The sequence below is a fragment of the Phocoena phocoena genome, chromosome 2, assembly GCF_963924675.1.
Source record: "Phocoena phocoena chromosome 2, mPhoPho1.1, whole genome shotgun sequence".
Classification (NCBI taxonomy): Eukaryota; Metazoa; Chordata; class Mammalia; order Artiodactyla; family Phocoenidae; genus Phocoena; species Phocoena phocoena.
The window spans coordinates 90,914,615-90,929,166 of NC_089220.1; the positions used below are offsets into that span (position 1 = coordinate 90,914,615).

At 40.8% G+C, this 14,552-nt stretch overlaps 1 protein-coding gene across 1 annotated transcript; it reads left to right on the forward strand.

Annotated features, from left to right (window-relative positions):
- The first annotated feature begins 2,663 nt into the window (after positions 1–2,663).
- On the forward strand, positions 2,664–14,183 carry DUT (deoxyuridine triphosphatase). Its single transcript, XM_065872088.1, has 7 exons — positions 2,664–2,747; positions 3,755–3,893; positions 5,875–5,966; positions 7,614–7,658; positions 12,849–12,923; positions 13,082–13,152; positions 14,055–14,183. The coding sequence occupies exons 1-7, from the start codon at positions 2,669–2,671 to the stop codon at positions 14,109–14,111; spliced, it is 558 nt and encodes a 185-aa protein (XP_065728160.1). The 5' UTR covers positions 2,664–2,668; the 3' UTR covers positions 14,112–14,183.
- The last annotated feature ends 369 nt before the right edge of the window (positions 14,184–14,552 follow it).

The following is a 14,552-nucleotide window of genomic DNA, read 5'->3' on the forward strand; positions in this document are numbered from 1 at the left end:
ATAGGAAGGACAACTTTGCTTGAAAGTACAGATTTGCATTCTCAGTAGGTTCTCTGGCACAAGATTTAAGTAATTAAATTATCAGCATGACTGATAGGATAATTATATTCTGATCAATATACAGCACGAAATAAACATGTCTGGTTCTTCTTTACTGTAGTATCTTGAATTTAAGGTGTATTTTCATATAAAATTATATTTCAGTGTCATAAGGAATATTCTTTAAACGCTTAGTGGTTCAGACCCCTAACCTGTTACTCTTTTCCAGCTGGATTATTCCCTCTTCTCTTTTCAATCTAAAATAAACTCAGATGAAAAGTGACAACAATATAATTTTCAGTCTCCACATTAATAGAATAGCTTAATACTTTCTTGGTGTTAGCTATTGTAAGGAGCCAAACAAAACATTTCCAGTGTAAAATACTGAAGTAGGTGCTTCAAAGCATTCATAAAAGTTTATGACTTTTACTAATGTGAAAGATAAATGCATGTAGTTGAGATGATTACACAAGGGGAGTATATAGCTAATGAATGATATGGTAAGTGTTATAAAAGATAAGGCAGATCTCACTACTGGTTCTAAGAAGTTTCACAAATGAAGCTCGCTTCATTCGTTGGTCTGGGTAAAGGAGTCATTACAGTCACTACATTTTAGGATATGCAAGGATTCAAACTATCTTTAATGCAAACTTCCTTAGGAAATTACTAGAGAAAGTACTTCAGCAAAATGAGGAAGTAAACTAAAAGGAAGATACTAGATCCATAAAACCAGGGCTCCAACATAAGATAGGGGCAAAGGGAAGTCCCAGGATAACAGTTATTCAGCAGGACTAGAGGGTCACTTGCACAGACCAGAGCAAAAGAATAGAGGAGTGAGGGAGGGAAAATCTGAACTGATAGGGGATTTAAGTTTCAGTGTTTCATTTGATGTGATAGATGTTTAAGGTATAGGATCCCTGGAACATTTGGAGAAAACAAGCAATGGGTGAATGAAAAACACCATCACCAATAAAAATAGAAAAATAAGGCAGTTATAAACTTGAGGGGGACAGGTGTAAAGAACCAAAATACTCCTATCATATTACTCATCTCTGAAGTCACTATTTAACAGCCATGATAAAGTAAATACTAACTGCTGACTTACACAAAAAATTGTTACAAAACTATTGGCAGAATGGGGTGGAGAGGGGGTTAAGAGACTTAATCCTCAACCACTCTAATTCAGAAGGTCATTTCTATGCCATTAAAAAAATAAATAGCAACATATAATTTAGAAACAGGGAGGTAGATTCCAATAGAAAGAGCCAAAAAAAGTTGGAAGTATTGCCCCTGAGGAGTGAGAGTTGAGGGAGGGTGTTTGTGGAGGGGTTAGGAAGGGATTGATGTTTTTCAGTGTAGACCTTGAAAAAGCATTATATGGAACAAACTTCTGATTAAAAATTAAAGGAATGGGTGGAAAAATCAGAAGACTTTGAGATCATATGCAGGGTCCCAATGGAATAGCAATGAGATCTCTTATTCATTCATTCATACAACAAATAGTTATCAAGCACATTCTGAGCCAGGCACTAAGCTAGGCCCCGGGAGTACAATGGTGAACGAAGACACATTTGGTCCCTGCCCTCATGGAGCTTCTGTCTACTAGAGCAAATAGACAATGAACAAGAAAATAAATACATAGAAGAGATACAGACTGTAGTAACAAGTGGTGTGAACAGAAAAAAACTGATTGTGTGCTAGAAAATGGTGGTGAGGGAAACAAAGGGCAGCTACTTCAGTTGTTTGTCAGGGAAGGTCTTTCCGAGATGAGCGAGACTTGAAACACATGGAGCATAAATCAAGGAAGGATGTGTATAGACTCCCAGGCAGGAAAGGCTGGTGGGTCTAGAAACTGTTAGAATGCCGCTGTGGCCAGGAGCAACAGGGGTGAGCCAGAAGGCTCTAAAGAAGGTTGAAGAGGAGGGCCCAGATCACCTTGCTATAGGTATAAATTTGGGGAGTCCTCAGAGTACAGATATTTAAAGCCATGGGTGAAAAGTGTAAATAGAGCATTCCTCGCCCAGAGGAATTCCAGCATTTAAGAGGAAGAGCCAGTAAAGGAGACCGAAAAGGTGGGGTCTGTAAGGAAAGGCACAGCCAGGAAGTCTGAAAACTTCCCCAACAATTCCCTAATATTTTTATTGGTCATTTTCCTAAAACTGCCCTATAGTTTGCATTTCTGTTGACAAAATGCATTACAATTTAGTTTTGAGATTTTAGCGTCAGTTCCAGAGGTATGTGGAGATACTCGTATCCTAGAAAAATCAATTTATAATTATCTGAAAAGTTATTTACTCATCCCCACTGTAAATTATACCAGTGTGGCCCGGAACCTTTGTTCGAATCAGTTACAGGGGTCTTCCTCTCTGCTCTTGTGGGGTCATCCGAAAGAGTGCTAGGATTTCAACCGAGATGTCCCTGTGGTTTATCCTCAAGACTGTGTCCCCCGCCCCCTTTGAGAATAAACAACACTCCACAACACTCCAGCTTGTACTCTTCAGTGTTGGAGGGAAATCGAACTCGCTGCCTTGCCCACCGCCTAGGGCGCAGCACTGAGCGGTGACCGTCACGGGCATCGTGATGCGGTTGCGTCGCTTTTGGGGCCCCTGAGATTAGAAGCCAGCGAGTCATGGCCGCGGGCTGCACCGTCCCAGGTAAATCGACAGAGCGCTGGGCCCGGACCTCGGAAAACCAGCGCCAGATGAAAGGTGAGAGTCGACAGAGGGAGGCGGAGGCAGCCGGAGGCAGCAGCGAAATTCAGGACGCCGAGTGCACAGCTTTCCGGGAGGACCCGGGCCTACCCCCGCCCGAGGACTGTTGATGCGCCGCCTCCGTGCGCCCCTCGTCAAACGGCGGCGGTTACTGCTTCCGAGGTCATTTGACTGGGACGCGTCTTTCGGTGCAGACTTGGCGCGCGCCTGCAGTAGCGGCACCAACCTGCGCCCAAACTCGGGCAAATGACTTACCTCTGCCCTCGCCCAGTGCTCGGCTACCATTTCCTTCCGTCTTTGCTCCGCTCTGTGTTTAACGGCGCGCGCCAGGCCAGACCGAGAACGGAGGCCGCAGGGCCCTCCTGGCCAGGTTCGTCCCTCGATCCCACCCCGCAGGGGAGACGTGTAGCTCCCGGCGCTCCGGCCGCTGACCAGCGCCCGCAGTCTGAGCCGAGGTTGCCGCAGCGCCAGTAATGTCGGGGCCCAGGCTGGAAGGACACGGCGTGGAGAGGCTGGGTGCCGGCCGGCTGACCCCGCGCCCGTCCCCTGGCCGCAGATGGGGCGGGCCAACAGGCAGGGCCCGAGGAAGCCCTTGGGCTTTGGGCGTTGGGGGGGGGAGTGGGAGGGACCGCAGCCCCAGCGGCGCGGGAGCGAGTTCATTCGCGTCCCCTCATGGGGAAGCGAAGTGGTTTTCTATTTTGGGGTGAGGGCAAGGCCAGAGAAGCTGCCACTAACTTTGGATCCATGCGTTGAGTTTGGAAAGCTTGAAAAGGCTTAGTACTTTCTGTTCCCAGATCTTTTCCGAGGAGGATTTCCAGCCCCAAATTTGAGACCCATCTCCCCTCTCAGCCAGAACCGTGGGCTCGTCCGGGGGGGGTAGGGAGGGCGGGGCGGGGAGTTGTTGGCGGGAAGTTTAGAACTGGCGCGCTGTGCTCACCCTGCTGTCTCTTGTTCCGCCTGGTCCTTTGTGCTCACGTTCTGCCCTGCCATGCCCTGCTCTCAAGAGGCGCAAATCATCTCCCCCAGCAAACGGGCCCGGCCTAAGGAGGAGGGCGGCATGCGGCTCCGCTTTGTCCGGCTTTCGGAGCACGCCACCGCTCCGACCAAGGGGTCCGAGCGCGCCGCGGGCTATGACCTATACAGGTGAGTGGGCACTCTGTCCGCCCGCGTACACGAGGAAGGCCGGCCCGGGCGAAGAGGCTGAGAGGGCCGCCTTCTGTCCCGTCATCCTTATCTCTCGCGGAGAAGTCCCAGTTCCTGAGGTATAGCGCTCTCAGCTTAGCTTACATTCCAGCCCGCTGCTGCCAAAGCTTGAAACAGCCGCTTAAAAGTACAGAAACAAACGCTTTTTGCATTATATAGGGTTTCTGCCTTTTTTTAATGTTGAAAATTTTAGCTTTCCTCTTTAGCATAAATTAAATACGGATTTGGGCAGAGTGTGGAGTGGTAAATACCAGTGAATGTCCGCCCAGGTGTTATTTATTTTGCAACATTTATTGCGCCCTTTCTAAGTGGAAAGTAGAGATGAAGAAGGCCCACTTTGGCCTTCAAGGAGTGGCCTGAGAATGATGCTGTGCTCAGTAGAAAGAAAAGCCACGGTAGGAGCCTAGGTTCTTAGGTAATAAGGTAGCTAAGAAAGATTAATGAAAGTTGCTTCTACCTTTAAGGGTTAGTAACATTTCTCTATATGTCCATATTTAGGTTCACTCCAAGGACTGGAAATTTCCAAAAGGGTCCAACTATGAAAAGCAGGGATGTTGGTAATACTACCATCTTCTCTCTTGTACAGCACTTTTTACCTGTACTAAAAACTGCCACATGTGCTATTGTATTTAATACTCAACAACAATCCTGAAGTAGATGAGTGGTACTTTTTACAGATGTGGGAGTTTGTGAAGAGATGAATTAATTGCCCAAGGGCTTGAATATGATAGAATTTTTGACCCTGAATTCAGTGCTTTTTTTTTTTCCACTTGACTACTGTCCCCAGTTCTTAGAACCATTAAGGTAGGTCAAAAGTGATATTGGGGAGGAGGGGGTGTTGATTACGTGACTAAATCCCAAGCCTTAGGATTTATTTTAAAGCATCCCAGATAATTCTAATGTGAGAACCACTGGTCTAAGTCATAAGTACCACAGAAGGGAAGAAAGGAGTATGTGATGATAGTGGGAGAAAAGAAGGAAAAAGAAAAGTGAGGTATAGACTGTTGTGGCTGAAAGCTGTAGTCCTTTATTTTCATGAATAAAAGTAGAGTGATATACATTGACTACACCATATCTGGGCGCTGTTGTGAGTCTTAGGAGAGACTTCGATTTAAGATACTTTGTAAGCATCCTCCTAACACAGGTGACTTTCTGTATACTGAAATAGACATGGAAATATCTCTTCGATAAATTAGAGTTTTAACTATTTCAAGAGAGGAAATTCCAGTGAAAGAAGTAAAAATATAGCACCACTTTACCAGTTTTAATTAAGGGCTCAAAAGTAACTTCCAGTTCTGCTTATTGTAAAATCTCTTAAATTTCTATCAAGGAGAGGGCTACAGTAATAACAAAGTAGCAGTATTTGGTGGGTGGACCTTAGAGAATCAGTTCCTCAGTAGTGTTCATCTCCAGGGCCTGTTCACAGTGGTCAGCTCTCCCCCTCAGCCAGTGAAGTTCATGGCCACCGCTTGGTAAGCTTGGTAAACTACCAAGACGAGAACAGATGCAACACAGCTGAACCAACGCCCCCCCACCCCACCATTTATGTTGGCCATCTATTTTCTCCTTTCCTTCTACATGTTTTCCCTAACGATTAGAGGATTGTTGTGAGAATAAAATGAGTTATACAAAGCAATTAGAACTGTGCCTGGCACACAGTAAGGGCTTAATAAATGTTAGCTATTATTTGCTATTATCTACCCTTCTTTCTTGGTTCTTTATTTTCCCCTTTTCATACCATGTTAGTGAAGCATATACCTTTTAAAGTCTGCCATTCAGCCCCCTCCTGCTAAATAATTACCTCAATTTGCCAACAAAATTTTGTTCAGGGGAGAATACATTTACATGTCACCTCTTTCACCAAAAAATGCACAGAGAATTACTATATCTAAACACCAGTTATCTTTCATTATTTTCCTAGTGCCTATGATTACACAGTACCACCTATGGAGAAAGCCCTTGTGAAAACAGACATTCAGATAGCTCTTCCTTCTGGGTGCTATGGGAGAGTAGGTAAGTGATTTGAGACACAGGTAACTTTGTCAGGCTCTTCCTTTGTGATATGTTCTTTTATCTTAGTTTCATATGGGGTATAAATGAGGGAAGGGATATTGCTCGGCCTGTGTCCTAAAATAAAGACATGCCACCTGTGATGGCAACTGCAGTCATTTGAAAACTTTCCTTTACGTATCTACTTTTGCCTCTATCGCTTTGCTTTTTTTTTTTTTTTCTTTCAGTTCCTTACTTAAGCTTTTAGGACACTCACATTGGCCCTGGAGGTTGTTTTCACAACTACTCACTGAGAAAAACTGAAAGTATAGGTGATTTTTAACTGGTGCTTTTTCCAGTCTTATACCAACTCCCCCTTCAAGGATCAGATTGCATATGAAGTCAGATTTCTTTGTGAAGGTGGTGTTTGTTTTATAAGAAGAAAGAGGCAGGTTCAGGATAATGGCACATGGCATCTTATGAGAGTAAAGTTTCTAACCCCTGAAAACATCAGGCCCCTTAGCCTTTCCCCCTTTGGGTATCCTCTCATGGGGTGTGCTAGGTAAGGGATGCGCTTCAGTGCACTAGAGGGAAATGCCTCACAGTGGGAGGAGAGAGGACAAAATGCAGGTCAAGTCAACAGGTTTGACTTTTCTGCCCCGAGTCAGTTGTCACTATAGAAAGAGTTTAAAACTTCTTTTGAAGAGCATAATTACTTGCTGACTAAGTTCAGAGTAAACATACAGGAGCAAATGGAACTGTGATCCCTGGGGGAGTCTTGTTAGCCACGAGTCAGAGAACTGCTAATACTTCAGCCTTTAAAAGAAAAATGAGATGAGCGCTCTCTTCATCTCTTTTTGCCAGCACTGACTGCATTTTTAGTGTATTTTGGGGGGGCAGTTAGGAGATGGGGTGAAATAACAGTGAAGGCAGGAAGGTGTAGCATTTATTGACAAAGTGCCTGATACAGGTTATTCTGGAATAAAATACTAGAAGTTAGGGTAATTAATGGTAGGCCTGATGCTCAAGTCAGCAAGAATAAGGTATAAACTTAGCTTCTTACTCTGGTTCATTTGTTTCATACAAACATGTCTTTTGGCATCTGAATTATGAGTAGGAGTTCCAAGTTCTAGGCTAAGCTCTGCTACTCTGTGGTTGCGTTTATGCCTCTCTCTCTCTGCCTTCTTTCCAGTATGATGTTCCCATCCTGCATGTTCCCATGTATGTCTGTTCCCATACTGCAACATGCTCTGATTTCCTACCTTAAAATAAAAGTCCTCTTCCTCTGCCCCATGTCCCTGCCAGCTACCATCCTCCCTTTGTGACCAGACGTCTGGACAGAGTTGTCTACAGTTTTCCCCACTTGTTCACCTCCCAGTTCATTCCAGCAGTCCACAGCTTCACCACCGTAGATCCTCAGTTGCCTAAAGGCATGCTGGAGTGGTTTAACTTGGTTTTGAATTAAACCTTGTCAACATTTTCTAAACTGTTCTTTTCTACTTTGGTAATACAATATGATAAATACATTTTTAATTCAGAGCCATCTGCTAAGGTTAAGATTAAGATACGGATGTTATAGGAGATGAGAGTGACATGCTTAAATTGTGTCAGTTATATTCAGTATTGCCCTTCCCTCTTAAGACAGTCAATTTCTCCTCTTTTGTTTTGTAGCTCCACGTTCTGGCTTGGCTGCAAAACACTTCATAGATGTAGGAGGTAATATATTTACATTTTTATTCTGTAAATATTTGCAAGTGTTTACTTTGTCTTTGCTTAAGAGGCAGTAATCAAATGACAAATTTTATTTTTATCAAGAAAAGAAAATGATTGTTGTTGTGTCTTGCCTTTTAGAAATTTCTATCTCTGAAGTTACAACTATGATATAGTTTTAAATGCTATTTGAGAATGTCTAATTTTTTAATGACCATTATGTGAAATGCATGTTATTTTCCTAATAAGCTAGACACTATCTGACAGATAGGATTTTGCCTTGGTTTAGTGATAATCTGCATTTAGTCCAAAAATGACTCTATTCATAGAAGGAAGTTTGTTATTATAAGGAAAGGAAAAGCTTTTATATCATTATTTAAGCAACTGTAGTGAGTGCTTCTCTAACAAGACATCCTGGCCCTCGGATAAATGGGTATGCTAAATTCTCCACCTCTTGCCGTTTTTACAAAGCTACTTTTATTATTTTTTTTTTGCGTTACGCGGGCCTCTCACTGTTGTGGCCTCTCCCCTTGCGGAGCACAGGCTCCAGACGCGCAGGCTCAGTGGCCATGGCTCATGGGCCTAGCCACTCTGCGGCATGTGGGATCTTCCCGGACCGGGGCACGAACCCGTGTCCCCTGCATCGGCAGGTGGACTCTCAACCACTGCGCCACCAGGGAAGCCCTACAAAGCTACTTTTTAACAGACCAGGAAACTGGCTCAGAAATGAGCCCAAATTGGGACTTCCCTGGTGGCACAGTGGTTAAGAATCCGCCTGCCAATGCAGGGGATAGGGGTTCGAGCCCTGGTCCGGGAAGATGCCGCAGAGCAACTAAGCCCGTGCGCCACAACTGCTGAGCCCACATGCCACAACTACTGAAGCCCATGCTCTCTAGGGCCCATGCTCTGCAACAAGAGAAGCCACCACAATGAGAAGTCCACACACCGCAATGAAGAGTAACCCCCACTGCAGCTAGAGAAAAGCCTGCACGCACCACCGATGACCCAGCACAGCCAAAAATAAATAAATGCAAAAATTTATTTAAAAAAAAAGAGCCCAAGTTGATACGTTAAAAACTGGAATCCATCCATATTATTCCAGTCCCCTTGTTCTTTCCACTGCAGTTAAATACTGTGAATCACCCTGCCCCTTCCCTCCACCAGCGGAGCCCTGCCCTGAATTAGCTCACTGTTACCTGCACTTCAGGGGTTAACATGTGGCTAAGGCCTGTCCCTGGGCTGTCTCCCCATGGCGTCACTAGATGGTGCTGTGGGGCAAATCGGGAGCCTAAAAGTAGGTCTTAGGGACTGAAGAGGAGCAGAGTTTGACTGAGACGGACAGACCTCAGGGGCTGAGGATTGCCTGGGTTCAGTTATGCTTGACTTTCAAAACTACTTTTACAAGGTCAGTATGGTCACTTAGGCCTGTAACTTAAGGATGTAAAAGATTGTATATATTTTTAAATAAATTTCAAAGGGTTGTGAAAGGAACATGGGCTTTGGAATAACAATGGGATTTGGGCCCCAGCTTTGTCACTAACAAGCTAGTTATTACTTAATTTTTCTGAGCCTCAGTTTCCTTATCTAACAATGAAAATTAGTGTGCTTGTCCCTGAATGATGGGAAGATTGAATGATAATGTATCTGATATTTCCTGTCCCTTAGGGACTTATCAGACCTTTTTTTTTTAAATGGAAACCTTTTCCGACTTTGTTACTAATTTTTGCTCTGTTTAAAACAATCCTCTGAAAAAATTTCATGTAAAAGCAGTGGAAAGTTAGTTTGCCTGGTGGTTGGTGTGGTATTATTCACACAATCACATTGTGGTGTGTTCTTGGATGCATAGTATCTTAGAAATGTCTCTTAGGCACAAGTTTATCATAGTTGGCCACAGTTTTTATTTCAGAAGAGGGATGTTGTTAGAATTCCCAGGCTGTAAATAAGGGTCAAAGGGAAAAGTTGAGTATGCAGGATTCCGTTCAGAATTCACATCTGGTAGGTGGGGATAGTTTTCACTAAAGAGGGTTTCCAACAAATGACATGCCAAAATCTTGACACAGTAAAACTTTTGCCTGAAGTCAGTTAATCACTCTGCCAGTTCCAATGCATGATTTTTCCAGTGATAACTTCAAAATACTTTCTGCTTTCTCATGAAGAGAAATATCCCTGATGTTTATGTCCCTTATGTAGAAAAGGAATAAGTCTTGTGTTTTTCTTGAAGGTCAGTTTGCCTTTGAGTAATAAATGAACTTAGAACTATTAGATTTTTTTTATACTATTGGCATTCATACTTAAAAAAAAAGAAGGGCCTTTTTTTTGTTATACATTTTAATTGACTTCAAATTACTTCATTTCTTTTAGTTAAGGACTTTTCAAACTTCTGTGTGCCAAGCATAAAATCTAGGTAGATAATCTGGCTTTGCAGAATTCAAGACACCCAAACATTTAAGTGTGATAGGACTACTTTACAGATACATAGCAAAGGCCTTTACAAAAAGGAGTGTTTTTGTATTGTAGAAGATACCATAAAGTAAACAAATAAATACTTGCAAGTCATATGAGAAAGAGTTAAATACCCAAACAGATAAGAAAAAAAAAACTGATCATAAAATGTACAAGAGGATGAGCAAATGTGCGATGCACGTAAGGAGGAAAAAAGCCGAGCCTCACTAGTCATCAGGGAAATGTAATAAAGCCACGAGATACCAGTTTTTACTCACCACGTTGGCCAGAATTTAGAAGATTGCTACTATCTGGTACTGTCAGGGAGTTTGGAAATGGGCATTCTTAAATGTCACTGATAGAAATTCGAATTGCTATACCTTTTTTGCAAAGTTATCTAGCGATATCCATTAAAATTTTAAATATGCACACCCTTCAACCCAGGAAAGTGCTTTTTTGAAACTATTTGATGAGAATAAAAAACACTAATACTCAAGAACGTATGTAAAGGACTGCCTTGATTATTATGGGGAAAATGTGAAAACGACCTGAATATCTGATGTTACGTAAGAGAATAGTTACATAGAAATAATGGTGCTGTAGTTCCATATCTTGGATCTAAAACAATGACTTTTATATATATTACTCCCCAAGGATATCAGTAATATTTTAGGTGAAAGAAAATGTGTAAAATGTATTATTGTAACTTTGGCTACCTGAGGGAGGGTCGGGGAACATTATTGGCCTTTACTTCATATGTATTTGTACTATTTGGGTAATGAAACAAGAGTTCAGAAGTCAGCCCACACTGCCTTCATCTAATGCATTCTAGGTGAATGAGTGCTAGCCTGTACTTCAGCACTCCCACATGGAGATACCAAGGCCTCATGTGGTCATTTGTTCCGGCATGTGAGGCATGGAATGACCTGCTACTGAGGGGTTCCTTCATTAACTCTGATCTAAACTGTTCCTGCAGCTGAAATTTTCTACATCTAGATAATATAGAAAACAGCTGGTCTCATTTTTATATCCATTCTTTCAATAAATATCAAGGACTAATTTAATGATCAACTGGCAGTGGGGGAAGATGCCAGACTTCAGTATTTTTTGAATTGGTTCAAGTTTTATTGCTGTAGAACCAGAAAAGAATACTGTTTCCTTCAGTCTAGACATGATATGAACCACTTTCAGCCACTTTTATACTCACCCTTCTCACTGTTAAAAATATGTTTATCTTTAATTTAAACTCTTAAAAGTGTTGTATCAGGAACCTTTTAAGAAGTGCTTAAGTTCAGTTTCACTTACCCCTAGTAATTCATGCATAAACCACAGGGGTTCATTTAAACTACTCTAATCCACTGGAAAAATCTAAAATGTTGGTTTTCTGAATATTTTTCCCCATGGTGGAACTTTTTTTAATTTTGCTTTTTTTTCCCCTACATGAGAAAATTGAAAGGGGATGCTTACCCTTGTTCTAAAAAAGAAAAAAAATTTTTTTTCAGTTGACCTTCAAATAATTACGAGTCTGATCAACCAGCATTAGTACCCATTGAGCTAAATTCCTGATTCTTTTTATTTTCTTTTTTCTTCTTTATTAAGAGTTTTGTTTTGTTTTTTAAAGAAGTGAGGTGTTAATGAGAAGCTGTAAGATGTGACATGGAGCTACGTTTAATTAGATTCACATGAATCCTATCCAGCATTTTACAAACTGGGGGGAAAGAATTACCATGTATTAAAGGAGACAGGCACTGAGGGGGATGAAGGGGGTAGGAGAGTGACTGCTAACAGGCAGGGTAATAAAATGTTCTAATAAAAATGCGGTAATAAAAATGTTCTAAAATTGATTGTGGTCGTGTTTGCACAACTTTGAATATGCTAAGAACCGTTGAATTGTGAATTATTTCTCAATATTAAAAAAGGAAATGAGAAGGCCTGGTGCACCTATATTGTCTGTGCTTGTGTTTATGGAAATGTTTTGGATTCTTGGCCCAAAGATAAATGCTAGCAAGTCTGGTAAATGTACTTCTCTGGCTCAAGTTTCTCTCCTGCAAAGATTTGCTGCCTTTGTGTTTATAATCTCAAACAGGTACTAATTACACATGGTTCTGTGTAAAAGTATACTCATTATTGAGCTTATGTGCTAATGTCTTCTGAGAGATGATGCTCTGAGAAAGGCTGGTAGCTTAAATTGAAAGAAGAAGAATGTGAACTGAACGATTCAGCTCCATTTTCATTATAAAAATGGAATGTTCTAATATTTGCTAGACTGCTGCTTACTTAACATTGACTTATTCTACTGCAGATCTTTAGGCTTTTTGACACTTTTATTTATGACTCAATCATATTTCAATCTGGATGTTAGTGGGAAGTTGCTACCAGGAGAAACCTTTAAAACCCAAATCATAATTTTCTCTTAGTCTTTTGGGCAGGTGTGCCACAGATAGACAGTAGGATTGGAGAGAGCAATTCAGGATGACTTGTTTGAGATGCTAAGTGCCTACTCCCAATTTAGAGTAGGTAGTGGTCACCATTTGTAAGGATGACAGGTTGGGAAATTAGGACCACTTTCTTAATTCTTATTTGCATTTTAGTAATTTCTTAGTTTGGAGGCTTTACATAGTACCAGAGCAAGATTCACATATTCGTTGTAAGGATAAAACTCGCAGAGCTACTTAGGAATGATTCTGAGGTAATCATATACGCTTAATCTTTCGATACCATAAACCAAGCTAATATTTTTTTTCTTTTTTCCAGCTGGTGTCATAGATGAAGATTATAGAGGAAATGTTGGTGTTGTACTGTTTAATTTTGGCAAAGAAAAGTTCGAAGGTATGTCAAATATATGCAGTCACATAAGTGCAGTGAGTTTTCCAAGTTATGTATGTCTAAGTAACACATACTCCTCTAATTCTCATTGTACTGTACAAGGCAGGATACAGAGAATGCATCAATATCAGTAATAAATTGTTTTGTTTTTTCCTTTGAAGTCAAAAAGGGTGATCGAATTGCACAGCTCATTTGTGAACGGATATTTTACCCAGAAATAGAGGAAGTTCAAGTAAGTATCCTAAAAGCTGAATAGGGAATACATGATGTAACACCTTCAGTGAAGGAAAAATAAAAGTTTGTAACTAGATACAGATCTTCCTCGACTTAACAATGGGACTACATCCCAATAAATCCATCATAAGTTGAAAATATCTTAAGTTGAAAATGCACTTAATACGTCTAACCTACCGAACATCATAGCTTAGCCTAGCCTAACTTAAACATGCTCAGAATGCTTACATTAACCTACAGTTGGACAAAAGCATCTAACACAAAGCGTGTTTTATAAGGAAGTGTTGAATATCTCATGTAATTTATTGACTACCATGCTAAAAGTGAAAAATAGCATGGTTGTATGAGTACAGAACAGTTGTGTTATCAGTGGTTCACCCTTGTGATGGCGTGGCTGACTGATGGCTGCAGCTTGCTGCCATTGCCCAGCATCACGAGAATATCACGCCGTATATCACTCGTCCATGAAAAGGTCAGAATTCAATATTTGGGACACAGTTTTTACCGAATGCAAATCACTTTAGCACCATCATAAAGTCAAAAAATCATAAGTCAAACCATCCTAAGTTGGGGACCATCTGAGGTAGAATATGTGACTAGTCCTATTTTAGGCAAAATTTAAATCTTAGAACTTCTTGAAATTGTTTACCATAGCTATTATACAGCATTACTTTGGATAATAAACCACTTAAATAGTCTGTGAAATTCTACTGTTCCCTTAGCTTTTTTGGAACTTACTCAATATTTTAATTTATGAAACTTTAAAAATTTAATTTTCTGTAATCTCCTTTCTGAAACAATGCTATAGCAAGAATAAAAGTCTTACAAATTTGGAGCTGGAGAGAACTGAAAGAGCATCTGAAATTAACTACATGGCTTACTACCTTTATGTCTTTTCAGGTTTTAGATGACACTGAAAGGGGTTCAGGAGGTTTTGGTTCCACTGGAAATAATTAAAATTTATGACAAGAACAGAAAATGAGAAAATATACTTTTTTCCTTGAAAATAAAGGCTTTGCTTAAAGTGTTTTGGTGTTTTGCACTTCTGTAAACAGTTTTAGCTTCTAAAAATACTTGGGTTCTCTGGGTTCTCTTATGATCAAGGAAAGGATACCTCTGTTGGGATCACATAGAAACTTACTTTCTTGTGTTTTTCTGCATTTAACTGTTATATAAATCTGTGTGGTGACTTCACACAGTTTCTTCTAAATTAAATGCACATCAATTACCCCAAAACCTGTATTATTTAATTTGCTATATATTACCCCTTCAGTAACTTATTTTTTAATTGCTTATAAAGCAATTAAAGCAATGCCTTTCATTCAATAAATTTGAATTCTTTCACAGATACAAATTACTGTATAAACTGAACTGAAGGACAATAAAAAGAAGTTAAAA